This window comes from Botryllus schlosseri, chromosome 3 (genome assembly GCF_051294905.1).
Source record: "Botryllus schlosseri isolate E-star chromosome 3, Bs_hap1, whole genome shotgun sequence".
In the NCBI taxonomy this organism is placed as follows: domain Eukaryota; kingdom Metazoa; phylum Chordata; class Ascidiacea; order Stolidobranchia; family Styelidae; genus Botryllus; species Botryllus schlosseri.
In genome coordinates, this window is record NC_137238.1 from 29,746,313 (window position 1) to 29,773,001 (window position 26,689).

A 26,689-nucleotide genomic window follows, 5' to 3' on the forward strand; every position below is an offset into this window, starting at 1 on the left:
TTCATCACAGTATGACTCATCATAACGTTTGAAACTGATGTTTCGCAATCTAGCATTTACTTGTCATATCGTAATCTAGCATGTCCATGGCATGTCCTAATCTGGAAACCTGGACTCTGACCTTTTTTTTAGTTTTAGAGCGGTTTTAGCACACCACCTTTGAGACTTTCCGGCATGAAATACATGTTCGCCTTTTAGAAGTAGTATATATATGTCACTTTAAATTCCCAGTATCATATACTTTGAGTTATAATTAATATCAGTTCTTTTATCTGAATAACATAGACTACATGTTGAAGTATAAAAGCAAGTGTAGTAATGCCTTTAATTTCCGGAAATAGAGCTACACAATATGGCATTTTTACGGTCCATCATATTTTTTATTAACGTTTTCTAATCGCGCAAAGTGTTTACACCGTATCCTATACAACTTCTCCGTATTGCTCTTCGACTAAACTACAGGCCTTATAATATAGGGGATGGCGCCGTACCATGCTATTTTCTAAAACGTGGTATTCGAGAAAACAGGATTAGTATCGCATTTCCATATCAATACTATCATGATGTGGATCAATGATTATGCTATCGAAAATTGGATACATGTTGGTATGCATCAATATGAATCAAGCTCGTCACCTTTCGCATAGCTAAATTTGCACCTTTTTACAATCCATGTTGTCGAATTAGGATCGTTTTCACAACTACTTACTTACTTGAGTACTTTTCACGTCAGTCAATTCTACTTCTACTTGAGTAGCTTTCTTGACTACTTTGACCACATCTGGTCAATACACTCAATACCATTCTAGACAGAACGCCAATGCCCCTGTGGAGACGCTGTGGGCAGTGTTCCCTCTAGACTGCGCACGTGCGCAAATGCGCAGTGCTGACGCGGTCTCTGCGCACAAAAATTCCAAGATGCTCACAAAACACCCGAAGTGATGACCATTTTTTACTCTTTACGCAATGTTGCCCAACGGTCTGCGCAGTGAGTAGGTGAGTGTGCGCAGACTCGTCAAGGGTTGGAGGGGACATTGGCTGTGGGTGGTCACGGAGCAGCGAGTCAGTTTGTTGGCTACTGTTTCCAGTCTTTGTTGTCATGTATTACTGGGCCTCGTGACGATTTTTACGTCGTAGCGCTGAAGCAACAGTATAGTTGCCGACTTTCCAATTACGAACAATAATGTAAACGGATTTGAAATGAATCAAATCGATACCTTGGTGCTAGACCCTGGAGAAGATCGACTAATATTCCAAAAGTTTAGGGCTACTATTGTGATAATATACATCCGTACCTTGATTTTATATCCTGGATAGGACGGACAGATTATCCAAAATGTTTAGGGCAATATCCACAATGGATATACATCGATACCTTGGTGCTAGACCTTGGAGAAAATCGACTGATATTCTAAAATGTTTAGGGCACTAATTAGGAATAATAAAGATGAATATTGTAACCGGAATTACTAGGCCTATAACATTAGGAATACTTCAGGCCAGTACTGCTAATATAAAGACCTTAGAAAAGTAACCCATGGTTGAACTTATCCACACATTCGTTTTTCGAAACTGATGTGTTGATGATGGAAAATGACACTAGCCTAAAACCCGCTTTGTCCGCGTATTCACTTTACGAAGTGAATGCGCCTGACGAGCGCCATTTTGTCGTATTGCAATCATTACGTGTATGAACTATGAAGTTTACTGTATTGGCAAAAAATCAATCTGCGACATGGTGACAGGACGCGAAAGTCATAACATACTAATGGGTATTTCATGTGAGGGTTTACTATGATGAATTATTGTATGGTGACGCCAATATTTCCTATTGTGTTCAAGTACTGCATTCACCGTATCTTTGATATCTACCGCCCGGTTACTTTAAAATGACGCTAACATTTTATGTCTTAGATATGGGTATGGGTTAATGAACATTTATTAAGTGAATTTGGTTGTTACTAGGCCTACACTTATTTAATAGCGAGTACTACATCTGTAGGCATCAATAAGGCATCATAACTGAACCCGCCACTTTACACTTGATCAGTTTGAGCTTTGAGAAGCTCCTCTCACAGATTGCAATTGAAACGCCAATGGTCAGATAAAGTTTCAGACACGAGCATAAATATGGTGTCGAATCAAGTAGCTTTGCATTAACTAACCACTGTAAAACATCAAACGCTTTTGCCCTACGAATAAACGTGGTTTCACTGCTCCATACCAGCCTCTTAAAATCTGTCAATTTCAACAGCTAACTCCAAAAAGTCTACCTCGTCGTCATAGGTGCTTTCAAAACCGCTGGTGAATAAATTGTGACGTTCGCTTTGCAGCAGCGCGTGAGGATTAAAAAATCCAAACATATCATTAAGTGGTGCAGGCTAATGCCGGTAAACCTGGTTTGAGCTTCAAGTTTAGTTGTCACGCGTGAATACCCAGACAGGCCTACTGCTGAGCCAGCTAAAAGCAGCATAATTGGTCATGGTCATGGTCAATGGGCATGGTCATTGGTCATCCTATAGTTGGCCAGGCCCTCCGAGCGCTTAAATTTAACAATACTGATCTTATCGAAAGCTATTGTTCCCCTGATTCCGGAAATACAATTTAAATGCTGATCTGAAAATCGGCATTGTTCCGAATAATCGCTCGATGTAATTACCATTATAATGGTCGATTGGTCAGTCTGTTGCGGTGCTCCGATTGTTAGGAACAATCAGCCTTGACGGCTATTTTGGAGTGGTTCCATTGTCATGTTAACATATTAATTCGTGTTTTCTGAATCAGCACGACACTAGCTTTTGATTGAGACCAGTTTCATTCAATTTTAGCTCACGGGATGCCAGCTATAGGACTACCAATGACGCTGCTTTTAGCGGCTGGTTACATGTACATTGTGAAGCCTCATTTTGCCGCCCCCTTGGAGCCTGCCGCCCCTGGCGCAGAGCCAGAACCGCCAAGTGGCTGCTACGCCACTGGGTATGGACGGAAGTTGGAGTACTCGAATCATTGTGCCCAGCCCTAATCGCGACCTGCGATACCGGAATCAATTATCAAGTTCATATTTGAACACAATAATTTCTCATTGAAACGTTTACCTGAACTCGATTCGGGAGCTCAGTTGTAAAGTTCTAACCACGTAGTGCCACCCTTTTAAAAATTCAACAAGAGAAGAAACAACACGTAATCAATACGCCTATTGTTGATGCGTGATAGAATATATCAATTTATAATCAAATTAAACCACTCTAGCAAAATGGCGAAACGCACTTGCAATCATTAACAACTATGTCTGGTCAACTCGAATATGAAGCGAGCATTGATTCTATTGATTCAGGTCGAGTAGTGAAAGACGATTTCTTCGATTACTGAAATGATACGCTCCTACAGGAAGATAATTTATCAACGAGAATTATAGTTTCGATGATATTTACCACTGTGGAAGCCTTGAAACCTTGATTGGCCGTATTGATTAGGCAGCATACGCTGCATACAGTACAGAGCTACGAACGTTACTGATAATATAATATTTATAGGGTTACCAAATCTCCTGTTAACAGAATTTTTCCTCTTTTTCAATAAATTTAAGTGTACTCGGAGGACGCCGAAATGTCCTCTCATTTGGGCATTTGTCCTCTTTTCTAGAAAAAGCATTAAAATGCGATCAAAAACTCGACTTCGACGCAGCGAACGCAAGAGTTGGCAAGACGATCAACGAAAAATACGGCGTGACGGGTATTTCAAAAATATAGAGATGGGAAAGATGACCTTTTTAGTCGGCACATGACTAATGTTTTTAAATTTTTCAAAATCGCCAGTTTTCTTTTACCGTACTGGTGATTTCAGAGTTTTTAAAAAATGTTCTCTTTTTCGGCTCCCAAAATCTGGTAATCAGAATATTTCTGAAGTCACGATCAACCCACAACATTGTCACGATTCAGTACAATGAAATCGGTAGGGTCGAAAAAAATACTCAAGTTTCTATCATGTGACGGATAACAGGCATTATTGTGGACGGATGAAAGGTACATATTTTGAATTTTGACGTGTTACATACTGTTATTGCGTCATAATGAGTGATACTCGAATACTTGACTCGAAACCTATTACTCGATTCTGAATCGAATCACGCAGGTACTCGAATATGCCCAGCTGCAGTCACAACACGAAACTGTATCGTATTCTTGTTAATACGACGAATAAATATGCTGAAGATTTAATCTTGCCGCTCTTAAATACAAGTACATTGCAATAAATGGCCAAAAAGCTTAAAAGCATCATTCATGTATATGGGCTTTCACTTCCAAAAGTGGTACAGTGCATCTTCGATTTCCACGCTGTGCGCAGTGGGATACAATACCTGGTTCGAAACAATATGTGGAAAATACCCCGAACTATAGCGTGACGGGTGTATTTTCACGGAACCGTGGCGAACTAAAAGTACGAGCAATTCATTTTACATGAATTAAAATGAACCAATGTATTAATTGAAACTTGTTGCAAACATATCGCTCCCGAAGCGATTCTGTCCCATTTAAAATCCAAATCGCCCCGTGAGGGCGCTTAAGCCAGGGTTAAGAACCACTGATTTGGGCGGATCAAAAGTTCTTGGATGTGAACAGAACGGAGTTACACGGCACTGGTTATAAGGAATTATCTTCATATCGCAGCAACTGCTAGCGAGGAGCTTAATGTTGGTGATTATTGATGAAATTCTTGACATATTTTGTAAAGGATGTTGAATCCTTGCATCTGGAAGACTTCTCGAAAGTGACTAACAGCATCATGGGCTTTTTGGAGTGATGTGGTTTAAAACTTTCAACAAGTCCAGCGGAAATTAAATATAATTGCAACAGTAGTGATATAATAAACACATAGATAAATAGTTCGACCAAACGTCTTTGTTTAGTCATGCAAGTGAATGAGTCGATTCGCATTTCACCCATTTCGGCTCCCCAAACAAATTTATCTAAATTACATAGGACTGGATCACTAATATTGTGTACAATTATCAAAAACCATATCGCTGACACCATATACAATACTAAACATGCCAACAAAATTATACATCTGCCTCTGTAGAAAAACAACACTTTAGATGCCTTTTTGTAGATCTTTTTGAGAGTTAGGTCGATGTCATTCATTTCCTGTCGTCCATCCCTTGTGTCTCTTGGTTGATCAAGATATCGATCTCGACAATTTGCAAATCTTCGTAATGTTTTGGTGACATCTTTGTGCTGAAGCCAGATAGAAGAGAAATATGCGGTTATGAATCCAATCAATAACAGTACATATCCCATTCCGCTGATTTCGTTCCCGGATTCTTGAACGGCACACGCTTCGTTCACGAATTGTGTTTGAGGATCTGATAGTGTAAACTTCTCCGAGGTAAAAGGTACTATTTCCGACATATTTGAATTGAACGGCACGCAGTGTAGCGTGGCTCCGCCAAATGTCATGTAGATAGGAAGCAAAGCGCAAATTAAACTTGCAGTAACGAGTTTATTTCGATACTGTTCCCATATTGGATTCAATCCCAACTCCTCTAGCAGATCTCGTTGATGAATATCGCTGATGGAATGCTCCAACATCGCATTTATGTTACTCAGGTTAGGCTAAGCTCTTTGTAAATTAATATCAAATAGCTGCATTTAATATCAATACCCTACCATTCTTGGAATGATTTTCAAGCTGTATAGTCTTGTTATAGCAAGAAGAAATCACGTTTTCATTTACTTTCTACCGGCGAGGCTTCTCACAGGCACATTCCATAGGAAACTATATCCAAGCATGTAACTCTCTGTACAAACACTTCGAGCAAGGGAATTACCGTTGAAGGTCATGTGCAGGCTGTAACCCTTATTTACATTCGTAGTTTTATTGCTGGTGTATGCACTAAATAAGATATGAAGCTGAATAAGTGTAAACCCCATAAATATCACGGTTACATTTGCAATTTATGACTAGCCTACTAACTATATCAAACCGCATAATTATTCATCGACTGACGCAAACGCTAAAAATGTGAAAATTGTTATAATTGCCATCGGTCTCCTTCTCTCCACTGAAGTCGCCCATCTCTGCTTTTATGCATCCAATAAATGCGACTGGTTCGACGAAAATACGCGTAATTACGTAGGCTGTGTAGCGTTGCCCAATTGTGGCCCTCAAAGAATTGTTTATTGTTTATGGCAGGTGTTCTCAACACCCCATGTACAACGGGCCGCATTTTAACATTAAAAAGTGCTGCTGGCCGCAGAACATCATTACCATGTGATCGTAGGCTACTAATAAATTCACTGTAATTACCAGTCGTTTAATACCAGTTTATGCATTCTAGAGAATTAAGGGACAGCGTTCGCAAGTTTGCAGTTGCTGTTATTTGTGTGAATATGCTTGTTATCTTCTATACTGGCGTAAGTAAATCAAAGCGATTTTTATCCTTTCCCACCATGGCTGGAGCCCCATCAATGATTACGAACGTCAGCTTTGTCAAGTTGATGTTTCTGGGTGGTCTTCGATAAAAACTCGTCATTGCCGAACAATTGTCCCCTCCAGACGTTTGCCCTGCTAGCATTTACTCTGTGAAAATGTCCACTCAGAGAAAATGCACCCATATTATGAGCTACGTGAATTCGTCCGATGCGAGGCTAAAGTAGCCTATACGCGCATTAGCTTGTTTCAGAAACTGCGATGAAAGATTGACCGACATTAATGTTACTCATTTGAACACAGTTGAATCAGACAGCTGTAGCTTCAAGATTTGCCAGGTATTGTTGCCCTTGTTGCTAAATTCCGGAAACAGGTAATTCGCACAGTCTGCTGAAGTTTTCTCAAATCTTCACTTCTCAAGCTGACTTCTTGACTTCAGCAATATTCCAAGCAATTTTAAACTATGCCTCAGCAACGTTGTCGGTAAATTTATCAATGCCTTGAAATATGGATTGCTGGATTTGACAATTATCTAGCAACGTTTTGTCATAAGATGAGGTGTATATGTACTTTGAACTCCGGATGAAAATGTCAGTGATGTCGTTTTAAACCCCCTCGTTTCGTTGCGACAACTGTTCTTCGACAAATATGACACGACGGGTTTCCCTGTATCTCTGCGAAAGCTAGTTTATTGTTCCACAATTAGATGAAAACTCAGTTTTCGTGGTTTTATTTCCTTTTCATTGTCACGATCTGTTACAAGTCAGTGGTGGTGAGTGTAACACTCTTTATAAGTGTACTACCCAGCGAGATTCTCTTAAACCAAAGTCAACCAGACGAATACCGATTATCAAAACAGTATACGAATTTCAACTTTCAACAAACCGGAATGAGTTATCAATAGGGTTACTTTTTGCAATTGTTGCAACTTTTTTACAGCTTCCGGCAGCTTCCTAAATAATTTGAAGTTATGTAGTATGGTGTTTCAATCTGTTTAGGGGAATCATATATTGCAAATTTTCGCAACTTTTCTCTATATTTTTCGACTTTTTTTTCGATGTTTCATGCAACTAACTTTTTACTGGAATTATTTGGCACTATATGTAAATTGACCGGTTGATTATTTCACTGTCGTTTTAATTTGAGGTCCTTTCTGATTTGACCTACATTCAGGCTATAGACCGCCGCAAATTATATCTTCACTAGGTCAATTTTTTCAGGATATTGATTTTGTTGAAGTCGCCAACACTGATTTTGCCACAGTGCCTTTGTTACTGATCGAGTCGATAATCTCATACCCTAATAATTACAAGGAACTTGTCCATAAATGCAAATTTTTATTGCAACTTTTGTGAAAATTAAATGTAACTTATACTGCAACTTTTGTGAAAAATAAGTGCAACTTTCCACGGACTTGACTGCAAGAAAAACATGCCCTTATCAATAAATAAAACAGACACAGTGCGATGAGAGAGCTAAAAGGAGCTATATTAATCTGTCACAATACCACATCAGTAATTGCTTTCATAATCGAAGATGTTGCGGGCCGCAAAATAAGCGTATGCTTGCCGCGTGTTGAGAACCCCTGGTTTGTGGCATTCAAGGTGTTTGTATACTACAATGGTCAGTCACACCAGGCCTATATTCCTTATTTTTGATTACGAAACTGCCGACTTGTAGCCCGGCCAACTTCTTGGCTTTTTTTAAGACACCGCTTACGCGGATGGATGGTGAGGAGCCTTATACCTCCAAAATTTAGGTAAGAATTCTGAAATCGACCTCCGTCGCACTCGAACCCACAACCCATTGGTGTTGTAGCTGTGGATTGTACCACTAAAACGCTATCGCGCAACGGCCCTCGAGAGTCGCAAGCAATGAAATTCCGTCACGCTGAGCGAATAAGTCTTGTCTATAGCTTTGCCGCTGAGCTATAGCATCTGGAGACTACCTGCACCTTTACCAGATAGGTACATTGAAAGATATATTCATATCACAGTCATGCGACGCTCTTTATTGACTTCACGAGTGTAAGACTTTGATCGATTTGAGCAGTTCTAACATGACAATTTCAAAATTGATGTTATGTTGCACATCCGCAGTTTCTCATTTATAATAACTATATTCAACACTGCCAACTGAGCATATCACCACAATAACGAAAGCAATTCAGCATCCAATCTTAATGACACGGCTAATTTGTTTGCGCAGGAAGTCATGAAATGGTGTGCAGAGATAAGAGGGTACTATGAACGGGTGTATAATGTACACGGATAGAATATTTCTGCTATTGCATGTCAGCAAATATAATGCACATTAATGATTACATGGATTGGATTGGTAGTGTTCGTGAACTGACGCAAGTGCATTAGAGATGGCTTAAATTAGATTTTTCCCAAGTGGCCAAATAAGAAGCGGAAAATACGTTGGCGGGCGTAGTCACAATTTATTTATTCAGCGACGTATAAGTTTTATTTCTAAATCGAAATTAGTAAATTATACTTTCCGTACAAGATGCCGAGCGAATATGTCAATATTAGCTAATGAGAAAAAGAATGATAATTTACAAATAAGAATATTCACTTCTGAAAACAACGGTAAACATTACAAAGGTAAACATGACACATTAACCCCCATAATATTTTCTATTAATACACCAAAATGTATTAGGGATATTACAGAACTTGTTTTGGCCGCTGCATCCCAAGCATTATGTAGCTCGGTAAAATAGCCTTGTTGTTTTGTTAGTTTTGCTCACAGGCGTTCCGAAACCCACCCTTCGTCGGTCGAGTGTCTGTCTCCGTCTTTTTCTCATAATGCCGACTTAAATTATACTCCTTAAACACGGCGTGCTCGCCACTAACTAAAAAAGGTTTACCTCTGATTTCAGTAAACAAACATTTTGTGCCCCTAATCAACTTCAAATTTCGGAATTCAGCTCCCGCCTTTAGTATATTGGTATGCCCGTTCTTCGCTATGGCTAATGACGATCGCTGATCATGTGCACTGATTGACTTGTCTTACGAATTCGGGATTTGCAGACGTATCACGTTACGATTTCAAGCATATACCTAGAAATTCGTAATGTGACAATGGCAATAAAAAAGGTTTGAACTAAAGCCGGATGTCAAACAAACGACAGCGATCCCCAATAAAAGTGGAGTCGGCAAATGTTCAACATGTGCATTGTTCATATGCCACATTATATCCTTCTGGCGGCAATGTTGCGTTTTCACTCCAGTCACCAATGCTAATAAAGAATAGGACGTATATAGGAACAGGACGTTATATATCTGCCATATGTACGCGATCTGTACATACGCATTACGCATATACCATGAGTTCATGATGTTGATATGCCGCGTGACAAGTAAGGTTCAGAATTAGCCCTGTAACCTGTAACCTTGCAACGCCGCTCTGCGCTATCCCGAAAATGCTGACTGCAATAGTTATCAGTTTTACTTCAGGTCTTTTGTCTGACCCGTCCAGGGACCTACCGACGAAGGAGCCGGCATGTCCACCATTGCGCTATCTTTTTGGCGGTGTCTGTGACGAAGAAGTTACAAAGGCAATGATAAGCGTTGTATGCAAGTTACATAGTGCTCAAAGAATATAGCGCAAATATCTGTGAGTTTGGGTTTGGTATATTCCATCCTCCGCATATAATCATAACTGAATGACAGCTTTTCCTTATTTGATTTTTTTTCATTTTATGACCGAACGTTTCCACCTAATCGTCATTATCACGTAGCGTTTTTTCTCCGTATATATTCAATTGCCCGCTCAGTTCAATTGGTTACTTTGCGATAAATACGGTAAGCGTACGTAAATTATTTTTATAAATCCTACGTTTGGCCTACGTACCTGAACGCATACGTTCATACGTGCTTCCATTTGTGTTAATATATTCAATCATTTTGACCAAAGAATGTGTTTGATTAATACCGTCAAAATCTTACCGTCACATTTGACAGGCTTCTGCGCCTAAAATCGCCAGCCGACCAGTTTGCGTGCCGCGCAGGGCAAATAATGGTAGTCATGGCCAATGTCCCTTCTATATAAGCTGCGCACGTGCGCAAATGCGCAGTGCTGAAACGGTCTCTGCGCCCAGAAAATCGAAGCTGCGCACAAAACAGCCGAAGTGATGTATTTTTTAGTCGTTGCGCACTGTTGTCCAATGGACCACGCAGGCGCGCAGAATCGTGAAAATTAGAGGGAACATTGCGAGGTGCAAAATAACATGGTTTTACAATGTTATAAATAACAATGGGCTTGCTCGAACTTAATCTGCGAGAAACTAACGAATAGTCTTCTCCGCGTGGCATGAACATTGCGTATGATTTACTCAGGACCGTAACTGCCGCATCCCAAACCCCCCAATTGGAAGGGCCGAGTTCGAAGGGGGCCTAAAATTATTTCGTGAATTAACATAAATCATGGTGTATTTTTTAATGAATTTTTCAAATAATTTTTTCGCACTACGCCCGATTTATTATTGTTGAATATCTGGATTATTGGGTACCCTTTCCCAACAAAAAATACGCATGATTTATAGAAATGGGCACTTGGGCGTCGGCCATTACAGCACGTCGACGCGCCAAGACATATGAAGCTATAGGCTATGTAACATGCGACTCCGAGAAGTGCGCCCGAACGTTCAGCAGCGAGGAAACCTTGGCCGAAAAGGACTGCCCATGAGCTTACCGAAACTTCGATATACATACAATCATACATATATGTTTAATTGTCCATAGACGCCTGAATGGCTGGTACCGAATGTTCCTGTCCTGGCCATTCGAGTCCCACTACAAGACAAATGCCATATCGAGGGAACATAATCCTACTAATGAGTACTGAACACTACCAACACAGAGAAATGTTTCAAGCGACTGTTAACAACCACAGGTTTGAGCGACTAACAGGGATGTACAGCGAGTGTAATTAACGATTAGGCTACTCAGAGCTGAGTGAGGATAATGAAATGTAATTGGTAAGGCGTCAGCAATTTGGATCATACCGATAAGGTGTGTAAAATTAAAATAAATGCAAAAGGAAAGAACCTCCTGTTAACTACGAATTACAATATTTTGGTTCGCATCAACATTTTCACTTGCTCAGAAACTGTTAGATTGCATTTGATCAACATTAGGGTGCGAAAATTTCTGGCCCCAGTAAATTTGGCCGAAATTGGAAGTGACACTGGGATAACATCTCAACAAATGCGTGATCAAGTTTGATGATACCATGGTTGAAAACTTGAATTTCTTCTTGCAATTGTTGCAGCAAGCCTGGGTACTAAGCACAGATTTAAAAATAAAACTCTGACTGGGGTGTAGGAAATGGTTCAGCACAGGTTCCAGAAGAATTGATTTGCTGTTCATCCATTTTTGAAATTAAGATTTAGTTTAGCCCACTGGTTCTCTAACTTTTTTAGACATGCCCCCCCCCCCCCCCTTTATGGCAGTGAACTATTTCGTGTCCCCTTATCGTCATATCACACAACCAGAATGTTAGCAATCCTTACAGATAGTTTAATGGTATGGAAGGTTGACTCTAGATGAGATAATTGTCCAATATGAAATTTGGACTTTATAGAGAGCAATAACCATGAAATAGAGGTAAATCGCGCCAAGCGCGGAAAAATTTTCATTTTAGCGGAGCTTCGCGCCCCCTTCAGATGCTTTCGCGCCGCCCAAGTCGAGCACGCCCCCCAGTTTGAAAACCCTTGGTTTAGCCTATATCGTAATTCACAAAGTTTTCTGTTGCTACTGAAGTATGGGAAACAGTTTAGCATGGCTGAATTATCTAATTATAACGCGGCACGCATAGAACACCGATGTAAATATACTAACTATGTCAGGGGGCGACAGTGTCCTAAGGCCTAAGTCCTAATTAATTACATTCAGCTCAATTACAAATTACAATTGATCCAACTCTGGTTGTATCTACTAGCAAACTGGAGAGATGAGGGAATCAGTCGAATTTGATAGACTCTGGATTGCGCTTCGGTTGCGGTATCCCACCAGTGCCTTGGAAATAGCAGCAGCATGTCGCAGGCAACTAACTAGTATTCACAGCAAAACGCTAACATATTGATTGACTGTCGTTCTTTGCTCTTTTCCCGTCTGTTTGTCAAATAGCTGAACTATACCGGTGTCGAGATGCTATCTCCGGTTTATAGAAAATGCACATGATTGTCCGATAACAAATTCCATTCGCGCATCCCGTCCGAAAATTTGAAAAAAAAATAATAATCAATAAAATCAAAATGGTGAAATTAAAATAAAAAATCGAGGAAAAAACCTGATTTAAACCAGAACCCCGGGCATGGGGGACGGAATGAAAACTTCGACCTTTTGCAAATCGGTCAATTCTGAACAAACCCTACTGTTGGCACGTTGGAAATAAGTTGTCAGCATGGTTATATAGGATACCAACCGCTTGCCATCGACCTCCGTAAATGTGGGAGACCTTTAAAACTTGGAATAAGGACTGGTATGTTTGTGTATCTATGTTGATATTCTTTGACTCGGACTTACAAAGGATTATAGAAATTGGTGCTATTATTAATGACTTTATGTCCTCCTGCGATTGCTTTTTATCGATACCCTGAATATCATTGTCTGCCTCACTTATGTTTCCCTGCTCTCTGAATGAATATTTGAGTAATCGTATCATGTTTTCCTGTGTTCAGTTGTTAACATTAACTTGGACAATGGATTTATATCAGGAGCTCGTCGTATATGCGTACTGTTGTAGAAAGGCACAGGTCGAACTGTTTATGCTTTGCCCAAATTACCTCAAGTATGGTGTGTAAAATGGACAGGTTGAAAAGCATAACTATAATGCGGTAATGTTTGTTCAAAGACGACACAATCACAATATTCAATGGAACTCGGCCACTCCTCGATTAGCAATGTGGGTCTCTGTGACTGCCGTCACGCGTAGTGGAAATCGTCCGTAGGGCGAATCGTCTGCTCATAGGTATAGGCTACTACATGTTTTTCGAAAGTATTGAGGCAATTTTTAAAAGGATTTTTTTGAAACACTGTTTGAAATAGGTTGTGGTAAATTTTAAACATTTCTTTTTAATGCAACCCTAGTTACAGTATGCTGTACCTTGTTTAGGTTTCTAAAATACGCTGCATAATGGGTTGTTTCATTCAGTCATCTTACTTGAATCGGAGACCTCATATGGCAACGCGCGATTTCGGTTTGGATGGAAATGGGGGTGACCCTATTACGTCGGCGTGGGATTACCCATTCCTATCTAGGACTTGGTACAGCACAGTATTGTGCAAGCATGATTATTATCGCAGGTATTGTGGCGGAGGATCAATTAGCAAATGATCTTAACGCGTTTGCCAAACATGACGCCACACATTTTTATGACTAAAAGAAGTAAGTCCAACTTCACTCTGATTAGCAGAATAGCCATAAGTTTTGTTGCTTGTGATATTCATGGTGTTGGTCAACTACTATGATAGTTTGCACCAGGGCAATTTTCTTCAAATTTATTCCGGATCTACCGACTTGTAGCACGGCCCACTTTTGTCGGCTTTTATAAGACACCGCTTGCACGGATGAGATGGTGAGGAGGAACCTAGATAGATCTCAAACAGTTGTGTGGAAAATCCGGAGTCGACCTCGGTTGGACACGAACTCGCATCTCATTGGTGCTGCAGCTGTAAATTATACGAATACGCTATCTCGCCACATGATAGCCAGTAGTCGTTCATATCCGTAGGCGCGCTGCCCGAACGCTGATCCGCGATGCGTTCTACTCATCGACGTGCGCCTAGGTGCATGCTTGGTGAGGTAGTAACCAGGGCTGTGGAGTCGGAGTCGGAGTCGGTGGAGTCGGAATCGGAGTTTATCTAAGTTTCGCTTGATGGAGTCGCAGTCGGAGTCGTGAAAACTGTGGTGGCTGGTGTCATCATCATTGGTTTATTAGCAATTTTATCAGTTCAATACACCACTAAAAATGCGATACAATGAATAGACAGGAAGATGTCGAAGCGACTTGGATTTGTCAATGGAATCGGACACCCACCTTGGCCTAGGCGTAGTAAAGAGGAGGCATGCACACTGAATGAAAGTAAAGAATAGGCCTACAGTATAGAAAAAAGAAAGCGACAAGAAATGGGGCGGCATGTCATGGGAAGCGAGATCGATAGGTCAGTCGTGGTCCGGTAATCTTGAGGATGGACTGTACTTATTTAGTAGTAATTGCTTGTATTTCGACTTGAATGTGGACATGCTCGACTGTCGGATGGCCGGCGGGATACTGTTCCACACATCAGGTCCGGCATATTTGATGGAGCGATGATCTTTTCGATCGATCATATGATATTTGGACGACGTGGACGCGCGTGTGTTGTACTTGTGCGCTTTTGATTCAGAGGTAAAGAAGTCATTGAAATATTCGGGGCAACGACCGCAGTGAAACTGGTACATAAACTTGGCGATTTCTAGTTTCCGCATATCTTCTATGTTTAGGACGACGTGTCGGATTCGGAGTCGTGTAAAAATACTGACTGGAGTCTGAGTCGGGGTTAGTGAAAATGACCCCGACTCCAACTCCGACTTCAACTTCTTTATCATGTAAACAATTACTTTTCAAAGATGTCTTTTAAATTACTAATATTAACTATAATAGGATTTTTATGTACTATCAATCACTGTTATTAGTAACGATACAGATCACGGGCGGCCAGACCGCGCCCCGAAAATCAAATGTGGCCTGCGAGAAGGTTTTGTGTGGCCTGCGAGGTAATTGCTAAATGAGCCCAGTGGTATACAGATGCGACCCCCAATGTATGTTAGCAACATATTTATTGATATAATTCAGTCATTATCTTGCAAAAAAAATTCGCGCTTCGCGTGTCCAGGGCCTGATTGCGCACTGCACAGTTGCATGACATATTGGTATCATTTTAGAGCGTATTAATATAAGTCTTGTTTCCAATGTTACCTAATTCGGTTCGCTCCTGTCGGACGACTAAAAAAAGTTATCAACATTCCAGTTGCCCGCGCAATGGTTCGTAAATCTCATGTGCCCCTTTGGCCGAAAAAGTTTCCCAACCCTGATATAGATAAAATTAGACATTACTTGCAAATTGCAACTCAGTTGCACAGGGGGAAAATCGCAATATGCGTTTTCGCGATGCAGTCAAAATTGATGCAGTTTTTGGAATTATACCATTATACTGTGACAGAGCAAATGCATCGGCTGGTTTTGTAAAATTGTAAAAATGATGTAAATTTGACCAATACAAACGATGCTTCCCACTTGACAAAATTAAAAATATTTGTAGTGTAGCTTAGCTGTTTGGGTCGAACAAATGATTAAGAGATACTGCAAGTCCTAGTCCATGAATACTCGATCAAGTCCATGCAATTTTTGTAATTATACCATGATACTGTGACAGAGCAAATGCATCGTCTGGTTGTAAACTTGATGTAAATGTTACAACACGCTCCTTCTCCCTTGACAAAATTAAAAATATCTGTGGTGTAGCTTTGCTGCTCGGGTCGAACAAATGATTAAGAGATACTGCAAGTCCTAGTCCATGAATACTCGATCAAGTCCATGTAGACTAGACATATGCTATTTGACTACTCCCTAAATTTCGTTTATGACCAATGTCTATCAGTAGTGAGAGAGTGTGCGCTTGTAATCAGTACAGTTTAATGAGAAAATTAGTAAGATGCATTTCTGTATTAGTTGCTGACTCATACACAAGAGCAACAGTTCGATTGTTTTATCAGTGTTGGGATCAAGTCACTACCTTCGAGTAACGAGTCATTGTATATTTTGACTCGAGCCAAGTCAAGTCAATTGACTTTCGAAGGTGACTCGAGTCAAGTCAAGTCACTCGATTTTTGAAGGTGACTCGAGTCAAGTCGAGTCAAGTCAAGTCAAGTCACGAGTCAAGTCAAAATTCAAGTCAAGTTATACCTTTTCGAAGTATTAGACAAGATTACGTCATTGCATTTTGCCAGCTGTCTGGAATGAATGGTCATTGATTCTGAACCGATGAACGAATATAGGGTTAAATATACACGCAAGTAAGCGCTGTATCGCTCACAACTACGTAGAACTCTTAAAGTACGTAAGTAATTGCATAGCCTCAGTTTATAGTTACCAGCCAAAATATAGAAAGGGATTGATAACATGCAATACACTATCCATTTACATATTGATATGATACAATTAAAGCCTTCGCCAATGTTTGAGGAGTATATAAACTATATAGGAATTCAATTTCAATAAAACAAGATATTTGGCTAAGGTAAGAACAGAGAACGGCAATTTTACTATTAAATTACTTTACTATTAGTTTACGACAACGTAAGCTAAGAGCTTCGATCACTGCGTTTGTGGTCAATTTATAAGTGAGAAAAGAATGGAGGCTCGGTAAAGCACACGATCATTAAAGGATCGCTCGCTCTCACGGTTTACAACAGAATTTCGCGAACATTCCGAACATATGGAATATATACAGTGATTTTTATCGACACCGATTACTTGATGACTTGAAATTGACTCGTCATTTTTGCTCCGAGTCACGAGGCAATCCACATTTCTGAAACGCCGAGTCAAGTCAAGTCAAGTCATTTTAGCAAAGTGACTCGAGTCAAGTCAAGTCATGCGAAAAAGATGACTCGAGTCTGCCTGGAGTCAAGTCATGACTCGAGTCATCCCAACACTGTGTTTTATCTACATTTTAATGATAAAGTAGGCCTATGGGATGTATGTCGTGTTCGGATGATTCATACATATTAGGTTATTAGAGAGTCCATGTTATGAAAACTGATAAAAATATGCAAAAATGAAGGTAAGTTAGAAAGGCAATCTTTCATGCATAGTGAATAATTCGAGCTGTGACAAAATGAAATAATTTTGCATGCCATCGTTAATCATATTTTGCATATGTTTAATGGTTATATGATAGTCATTTAACCGTCACTGTGGCATATAATTTTCGAAGTAAATTGGTAATACTGTTGGAGTCGGAGTCGGTATTTTTAAAGACTCGGGAGTCGGAGTCGGAGCCGGAACGTTTAAATACTCGGGAGTCGGAGTCAGAATCGGTCCATTGAAAACGTGTGGAGTCGGAGTTGGATTCGGTGCTAAAATTTACCGAATCCACATCCCTGGTAGTAACTCCTGTAGAATCATAATTACTAATGTTTCAACCAATAATGTATTTGTTCTGCACTACATGGTATCCGCCACGACGACACAGCATGGCACCAGCTGCATTCAAGACTCGGGATCCAAAGCTCAACATCATTTTCTGCACCTCAAGTATATTTTTAATTTGTAAGTCTCGATTATATCGATATAAAAATACAATACAATGGAATGCAAATATATATGGTTCTCATCTCGGCTAACATATTTAGTCATTTGACTGCACACGTATCGGAGGATTGCGTCTGAGCATAAGGTCCAAACGGCCAATTACCGTGTCATGCTCAGAGCCAGGCCGCTTATCGCTTTGTCAATAATTCAGAGTTGATATGACACTTTAACAGAAATGCTTGCAATTTTTGTGACATCACAACATAGTAGTAGAGAGTCAGGGAACTATAATATTCGACTGCTAAACTGGAAACATTGCTTTATCATAGCTTACAGTCAGAGCTTGTCAAAGTAGTCGCTGGTATTCAAGTATATTTAATGTAAATTTCCACTTGGGTACAACTAAAAGTAGTGATTACTGACTAGGTGAAAAGTCAGTTTTCTAGGACAAGCATTGCATAAGATGATGAAGTGTAAGTGCCGAAGACCTTTGCTGAGAGCTGTCCAGATGCAGCATTTTAGATTAGATCTTGTCCAAGTGAAACAATGACGGAAAGCTGTAACTGCTCAGAAGTTTTGGAAATCCCACTTCAGCTAAATGTCACGTTTTTGAATATCGGGGTTATCGGTATCGGTTAAAAAGTCCGATATCAGCCGGGCTCTTTACTGCTGATACATCGGAATATGCTTCGCTCCCGAGAATAAGGACACCAACGACTCATAGCCGTGTCATACTGTGCTGGCTGACGGCGTGGCAATTCATACGAAAGAGTTGATTGACGACGTCGCGTTTATAAATAGATTGGGACGCAGGTAGGCGATTTCGACGACTTAGTTTTCGCAAATCGTAAAACGCGTTTCTTTCCGAGAGCGAAGCCTCCGTCTGGTCGTGCAGAAATTTACCCTGAAGGAAAGCGCACTCTCATCTAGTGAATGTTGTTCACAAGCGGGTGAAGTTACACTCACTCGTGGCGCGAAACTTGAGATACTTTCAACCTCGTCAACGGCAGTCGGAGTTCTTTTCTGCTTCCTTTTCTACTTCCGAGCACGCCTGAAAATGTCAGATTTGAGAAAGGGCGCATCGGACAACTGACACTAGTGACACGGCGCTCTTTCACCGGGGTATCGTACGCCATAAGGCAGGGCTGCTGGGCAATTATTTTTCCCGGCGGGCCAAATTATAATCAGAAAATACATAGGCGAGATGTAATTTTATTTCCAAGTTAAGAGCGTTGAATTACATCGCTAACACAAGCTGCTTCGTAGACTCTTTCTTAATCAATAATCCCCAGACATTTTTTTCTATTAAGACACCTAAATATATTTTGGATGTTGCAATTTGCAATGCTAGTCTTGATGGTTGTAGCTTAGCCTAGGGTTACCATCCGTCCTCTTTTAAGAGGATATGTACTCCTTTTTTACTTTCTTGAAAGGAGGACGCCCAAATGTCCTATTTTTTTAGAATTTGGTTAAATAGATGGTAAACTTCTACTGAGATACGGTGAATCAGCACCGAAGTAACGCTCCAGCGGCTATTTCTGGATATGAGCCGGAAAGTTGACCATTTTTTGTCAACCAACCACGAAATCGGGAAAAAAGTACCATTTGTTCCGGATTTTACTCCAGTATTGTCTGAAAATTTTGGAAAACTGTCCTCTTTTCAAATTTCCAAAATATGATAACCCTAAAATAGCCTCAGATGTTGTTCTGATAGTTTTGGTACATTCGCGCTCTAGCAGCCTCATTTGAGTGTCTTGATTTCACTGGGTATTTTTCATCATAATCTTGATTCATATTATATTCCTTTGACACGACGAGCTTCTCACCACCAACCAAAAAGACGGGTATTATACTGCCATCTTGTGGTGTTTTCATATGCAGAAAATATCGACGAAGCGGCGTTTGTCTCAGGTGTACTATATTGTAAATTACATTCTAATTATGATTTCCATATGCTAGATCGTGGCCTGGTAACCCCGAACGCTAACTTTATCATTTAGCAGTTCCTACATTTTTGCATCCTTGCTCAAATGCACATCGTTATTTCCATTAGGATTACTTAGGATTTGGTCTATCATTTGGTGGGATATGCAAGTTTTGAGCAAACGTTAAAATGGGTTTAACAGTCCGAAAAATATTGAGCAACTGAGCTTGGCTAACATGCTGCCATGCAATCACAGACGGGATCATAAGCGGAAGCCCCGCATGCAGATCGTTATTCGACTGTTACTATGCACTGCGCCGGGAATAAAGATAGGCATTATGCATAGCAACCGTCATGCATTAACGAACTTCCTACGTTTTCTCCTTCGACGACGCTTTCTTCTCCTAGCAGTATCTCCGAAAGCTAAACGACGTCACTACTATCAGTCATTTCTCTAATCTACTTTAGGAATTAGTTTAAAAAAAGTTGATACTGACCTGGAAACCATGACGTTGCGACTGCGACTTCCCACAGCACGGTGACTTCGGTGATGGTTTGAAAATCTCGCGGAACCGCCAACATATAGGATGGATTTGTGGTGCGACCCCAGTTGCTCACCCTGGAATTAAATGGAGCGCGTATTGCTATGGGACGCGCATGACTCTGGCTTGTAACCAGAGGTGGTCGGAAACGATGTGCAGTAGTCACGTACACGGAGAAGTGGCAATTTCCAAATAAGTAGGCCTATATCTAGGCCTATAGTTTAGTCTAAAAAACTTCGAATAAAAGTAGGACTATATATAATCTTGTAGAAGTATGTTGCCATTTTGAAGTTCCCAACCTCATCTTTACTGCTAATAGTATACGTTTATGTACAACATAAGTTACATAACTGAGCAGCAACACTAACCTGCCGGCTTTGATAACTTCAGTCCGCCTGTTTTCTTGATCTGTGAATCGGAACGAGAGAGCGCCTTCCGACCACGCTTCTTCCAGCTCGAGCTCAATTCTCACATGATCGACTGCGTGATAAGAGAAATAGAAACCGTTTAATCTACAACTATATACAGCAGCGTTCATTTTTTTTCTAAAACTCCATGCCCTATGCATATCGTTCAACTTGCTTATTTTATTGCCCCTCTTGTGCAAGGACGACATATTGCTGTATTCAGCGCTCTATCATATTTTTTTAGTTTTTTATTGACAGTAGAACTGTTAAATACTCACATTAAGTTGCCCACGTACGAAGTGAGTAGTAACCTGCTGTTCACTAAAACGTCGAGATTGAAGTAAACTTTCCAGTTTTATTGTCGGCCTTTCAATACTTACTCGAGTGGTTATAGTTATAGACCACTTTCACTTCACAGTCTTTGTACGCCGAGTACATTGACCTTTTCGGAGGAGTCTAGCAGGTTTTGCGTCACCTGCTTTCAAATTCCTACGACTTGACCTCAACAGATTTGAAACTACGTATTTGTCACGTTTATCATTTTGTGAAGTTGAGGCGGTTGAAAGAATCGAAATGAGAGGAATCGTGTGATGTTTTACGACTCCAAGTGTAAATTAGTACAATGGCGCCCTCAACGTCTTGCGAAAAATATATTCGCAGTTCCCAACATAGCGATCTTTTGATGGGGTCGAATTGGACATTTCCCGGAATCTTTACGATTCGTCTCATGAGTTTTTTTTTTGCTCATATGAGCCGCATCGCTATATTGAGTGTATTGTGTGATATTTAGAATCCCTATATTTTCATATTATCATCATTATTTAGAAGATTTAGCTTAAGAGCGGGAGTTCCTAATAAAGTGATTTCAAAATCATTGAATTCGTCTAAATATATTCTTAATCATAGAAAATGTAGTAGTATTCCTCACCGCAGAAGGTGTCTGTTTTGTCAGTTCGCAAGAACGCTTTCACGCTTCTCGGCTCAACTCCTTCTCTCTTCGCGGCTTCCTCCTGTTCCGACCAAAAGTGTTCGGATGAAAATCCCAAGTGCAGACAAGATCGCTCCTCTTCGTTGCTCGATATCCCGATGTAAGACAACATGCCAGACAACGAGTATCCGGATTCGGATTGTTGCTCGATGCAAGACCGACATCCGCCGTCCACGAACTCGAACCAGCTCGAGCACGGATATGACGTCATCGAACAAGAGTGACGACCGATCGTCGACAGATAATAAGAAATCGAACGGATGTGATCGCACGACTTCAAACCAACATTGCCTGAGAATATAACAGGATGAGTTGGTCGGACCGTTGTTGGAATCTGGCAACCGTCAAAACCATATGAAAGAACGACCATAAACATATGCAATGATAGAGGGTCGATTTCGAGAGTTTCTCTAAAATCAGAAAAGAGGGAGCGCAACAGACCTTGTATGTTAGTGACGTCACATCCCGGTTGTTGATACCCTCCGTTCGGATAAAAGTCCACGTGACCTATCGCTTCGCCGATGCCTTGACCCGGGTTGATCCCGTCCTCGCCGTTTACGTCAGTGTGGATGACATCCACGTACAAGGCGTCACTCCGGTCCAGTCTGGCGTCATCGTGCGCGGTCTCGAACCAGGAGCCGATCGGATCGAGTCCTGAGATGCGGCCAATCTCGGCTATCTGACCGCACGTTACCTGTAGCAGTGGAGCGCGTGGTAAAATCCCGCCAAAACCGCGGGAAATTGTTTCAAACCTCTCGATCTTCCCGCCACCAGCCCCACCACGATCCTGATTGGTCCGTTTGGCAGTCGACGTCATTGTGTTGGTATTGCTTTCCGACCAATCCCGCGACGTGAGCACCTAGTCCGTGTCCAATCAGATGAATGGAGTTCGACTTGAGACTTGTATGGAACGACTGCAGATGTAAAGGCTTTTAGTTTTGTGCAAATCGAGCGAGCGAGTGTACGGATCTCGACTTGAAACGACTAAGAGACGTATTTCGTTTTCATTACAACATCCATTGCTGTGATGCAGTTAGTAAACTACTTGAGCACTCGAGTGCATGCACAATATTTATGCACTTTTTTAGTAGGCCTAGGCTACTTGTAAATGGCTATCTGTATTCACAAGGTTCTTGCTTCGACATTCTATCACCATACGAGCCGTTGCCGCAATATTCAATAGAAAAATATTGGGGGGAGCAGATATTTCCCTTTGATGCGGATTATGAGAGAGAGTGAGTGTACATTTAGAAATGCGCTACGACGCACGATTCCTGCAAACATTTCGCCTTACTGTGATATTTTCCAGCATGAGCACAATCTCCGACGCGACTAGACGGCCATTTGCCGCGGCCTGTTCGATTCCTCCGTTCGGCGATTTCCAATCGACAGCGATCACTTGACACGGCTCTTCCCACAGAAGTTTTTCTGCCATCTCCGACACCCACGAGTTGCTCGCTGCAGATATATCAGCGGAATTAATTCATATAAAAATAACACACAACGAATCGTGGAAAATTAGAAATTAAATCAATGAAACAACTTTATTGCAAATACAATGCAGCTGTTAGAGATCTGACGTTTTGGAAAAGCGAGGTAACTGGGACGCAAAATCTTTTCAGATATCCGTATCAGCAAAAAATGCGATATCGGTCTGGCTTTACTGCTGGATTGGTATAGTTTGTACAAGTCTGTTACAAGCAGATAGCAGATAGTCACCTGTGTCTGCGTAATCGTGGACGATAATTTTCGTTCTTTGCGATGGCTTTACCAACCTTTGCCAGGCGGTGTCGATTGTTGCATCGTGTGTCTGAAAATGCGGGCCGGATACGTTGACGATTCCGAAATCCGGGTTGACTTGGTAGGGAGGCTCGTGGCGAACGAACAGGGAATAAGTCACGTTTATGACTTCACGACTTTCGGGTAGATATGATCGTCGGAAGGGTTCCTCGTCAGAGAAGCAACCGACTTGGTCGTAGCAGACTTCTCTCGCCAGACCTACAATGTAACATAGCGTCAGTACTCGAAGAAATAGAAGAATACTCGAGCTAGAAGTATAAGAACTTTTACTCTATTCAAGTAAGAAATTTCAAAGTCAATGGTCAGACGCGGACAGAAGGGGTCAAAGTATTCAGCGCTGCTACTGAAGTAGGAGAGACAGTAACGCCGTAAATGTCACCTTACTGACAAGTAAGAGTACCCAATTGGTAGGTTTTAACTCAAATTAAACAATTTCTTCCATGTTGACTTATTTTTCGATTTTGATATAACAGCGTCCTTACAATCTGAGCCGTACCGTGCCACGGCGAGCCGCAGAGTAAAAACGACGCACCCCATAAAGAAATACCAATTTGTAACCGTGTGCCTCTCATGAGTGAAGGAATTTGTAGCACGTTATGGACGATTTCAATATAGATTTTTACTATACCGACAATCCTGATGGCAGGTCAAGAAATAACACACGCACGTGATTGATAGAGAGTAAGTGATTAATAACAACCCGGAGAAGCGTCATCATTAAATATGTGCCAACAATTTTAAAATAGCTGCAAAATCTCACCGTGCTTGCAGAATAAAGCCAAAAGTATCCAAGCGATACATAGATTCATCTCGAATGCCGCAAGATAACTTTACACAACTATGTTGATAACGTGCCTGCAAGGAAGAAAGGTTAAGGGAGGTCAAGTCCAACTCGTGTGTTTACGTTGAGACAGGGATGTATGAGTTCAAAATCAGGTCACTCCTTATAGTAAGCCGTAATTATACAACTATTAACGCCGAGAAACGATAGTTTGATATGTAGACACATTTACTTACGCGCTAATGTTGATAAACAATGTTCAATTCTCTACGAGTTGCTGACGATTAGCCTATACCCCTGACGAATGTCAGCCGCAAAATATTCGTCTTTATTCAAAAGTGAACACATTATTCAATTGTATATTGAGGGCGGAGATAATAAAGTTGGATTAGCAATAAAGTCGATTTGCGCGTTCGTCAGGATTTATCAACCCAGGATTAAGGAAACCGGTTGATCGCAGCGCATAATGTTAGTGTTAATCTCATGATTTAACAAACCGGAACAACTATAGATTACTAGTTATCTATAGAAACTGCGTACTATTCCTACGCCGAATTATTTCCGATAATGACCGTGCCGATTGTCTCCTATAGGTAATGGCTTCACTAAACGATCAACGAATTATGTAAGCCTATACCCGCAATTGCAGAGCGATATCCGTTTCTTAGCTGTACCGTACAGATTGGACAAGACTTTCATTTCGCGATGATGATAATTTTACCTAATACATTGGCAGTATTGTCATCAGCAGGCTGCTGTTTAATTATGGAAATTGTGGGTTCTCTATAGTTTCATTCAACAAATTGACAGCTAACAGCCTATTACGCGTTGTTGCATTATGATTCAACAGATAACGCAACTTGATTGAAAACTCGGGACACCTCGACTAACCATCGCGCGTAACCTTCTCCAACTTCATGCGTCGCGATTAGCAGTATTTAATCACACGATTAGCATTCTTCCGGATCAGCTAACTTTATTGTCTCTGCCTAAAATGGGTCCCGATTAACAGTTTTTAATCACATGATTAGCATTCTCCCGGATCTGCTAACTTTATTATTTCCGCCCGGAGACTCTGTGCCTCCAAGAGTCTTTTCCGAAACATTCCCGAGGAGATTCCGTATTTGTGTTTAGTAATGAATGTTTTCAAGTTAATATGCGGTCATTAGCCGAGAAGTCCGAATGAAACTTAGATAGTCGAAATTTTCGATTTTTCAACTCGGAACTGAGCCACCCCGCATGTAGTAAGATCAGCAGACCTTCTGATTTTATAGGCACAGTATGTCAGTACCAATGGGCTTCTTCTGTCTATTTTCACCAGTTCATCAAGCGGTCATGTTTCAAAATACTTCTAGCACTCACTTGGCCTAGAATCAGGACCGTAACTGCCGCACCCGAAACTGGGGCGGCGGACTAAAATTACTTGATGAGTGCTTTGTAATACGGATACCCTCAGTGCCCCAAGATAAAATACCCATCATTTATACCAAAAAATAGGCATCTCAATGTCGGCCATCTCCGCTCCACGATATACCAACACTTCTGAAGCTTCGACCAACAAACGACTTCGCGAAGTGTGTTATCAAATAAAACCTTTGCCGTTAACAACCGCCGCATGTTGACTTGAAACCATCAATATATATATTGCCAATTGTCTATAGGCACGGAATGGCCCTGTCCTTGCTATATTAAGTCGCCACCTCCCTTAGCCCTACAACTAAATATGATCACGTGGACAGAGAGGGGATGTAACATTAATAGCATTATATGCAATTACCAATATTATAGACAAATTTCAATCCTGAACATGATAAATTTTCGCGCCAGGCTCGGCTGGCTATACTTACGCGCAAAACCCATATAACAGCGAAACTTCTTTCATATGGTAGTTTTAAAAAGGACCACCGTGGCGGGGACAGGGTGCGAAGCCACCCAGAAGTTTGGTTCATGATCATATGGGCGGCCCAAGACCAACGTTTTTGGGGGCTGACGAAGTACTGTTTCGGCCCTACCTAGAATACATACTTTTTAACTTACTTGAACAACTGAACTTGTACTTGAGTAAAAATTTACCACATTACTTCCACTTAATACCAAATTTTACTACCCTCCTTAAATCAATTACAACTACTTGAGTACCAACGATAACTATTTTGGCCCCCTGATTCTAGATTCCCTCAGATATAATATTCAAATCTCCTGGCAATAACAATCCGACCCTTGCGAAATCCAACCGTCGTTTGACTCAAAAGCTCGTATCTTCATGATAACTTCTCATCGGGTTACTTCAGGTCACGTCTGTTATCGTAGCGTGATACGAAAATTGGCGATAAACTTCCGAAGCCCGCGATGAGCAAAATTGGAGAACTACGAAAATTTCAGCCGTTTTCAAATTACGCTAGAATTTAATTTATAGCTACGCCCCTTCTTCCAAAAGAAACGACAGAAGTCAGGTCTAATTCATATCAATTTTTAGTTCATTCCCACAAGCGTGAGAATAGCGAACTTCT

General features: G+C 40.9%; 2 protein-coding genes across 6 annotated transcripts in view; one reads left to right on the plus strand and one right to left on the minus strand.

Moving 5' to 3' along the window:
* The window catches only part of LOC145435023 (baculoviral IAP repeat-containing protein 2-like), a 406,058-nt gene that overhangs the window by 303,078 nt on the left and 76,291 nt on the right, over window positions 1-26,689 (plus strand). The gene's annotated exons all lie outside the window — the stretch shown is intronic.
* LOC145436347 (pancreatic triacylglycerol lipase-like) lies at window positions 17,728-24,255 on the minus strand. 2 transcript variants are annotated; one of them, XM_080313697.1, is made up of 11 exons: window positions 24,159-24,255; window positions 23,318-23,596; window positions 22,893-23,056; window positions 22,351-22,512; window positions 22,040-22,292; window positions 21,539-21,889; window positions 20,572-20,683; window positions 20,159-20,280; window positions 20,037-20,084; window positions 18,704-18,788; window positions 17,728-18,641 (listed from the first exon to the last, which is right to left on the minus strand). In XM_080313697.1, the coding sequence occupies exons 1-11, from the start codon at window positions 24,205-24,207 to the stop codon at window positions 18,569-18,571; spliced, it is 1,698 nt and encodes a 565-aa protein (XP_080169823.1). In that variant the 5' UTR covers window positions 24,208-24,255; the 3' UTR covers window positions 17,728-18,568. The 2 variants fall into 2 exon arrangements, with proteins under 2 accessions (XP_080169823.1, XP_080169824.1); XM_080313698.1 differs by lacking the exon at window positions 20,037-20,084.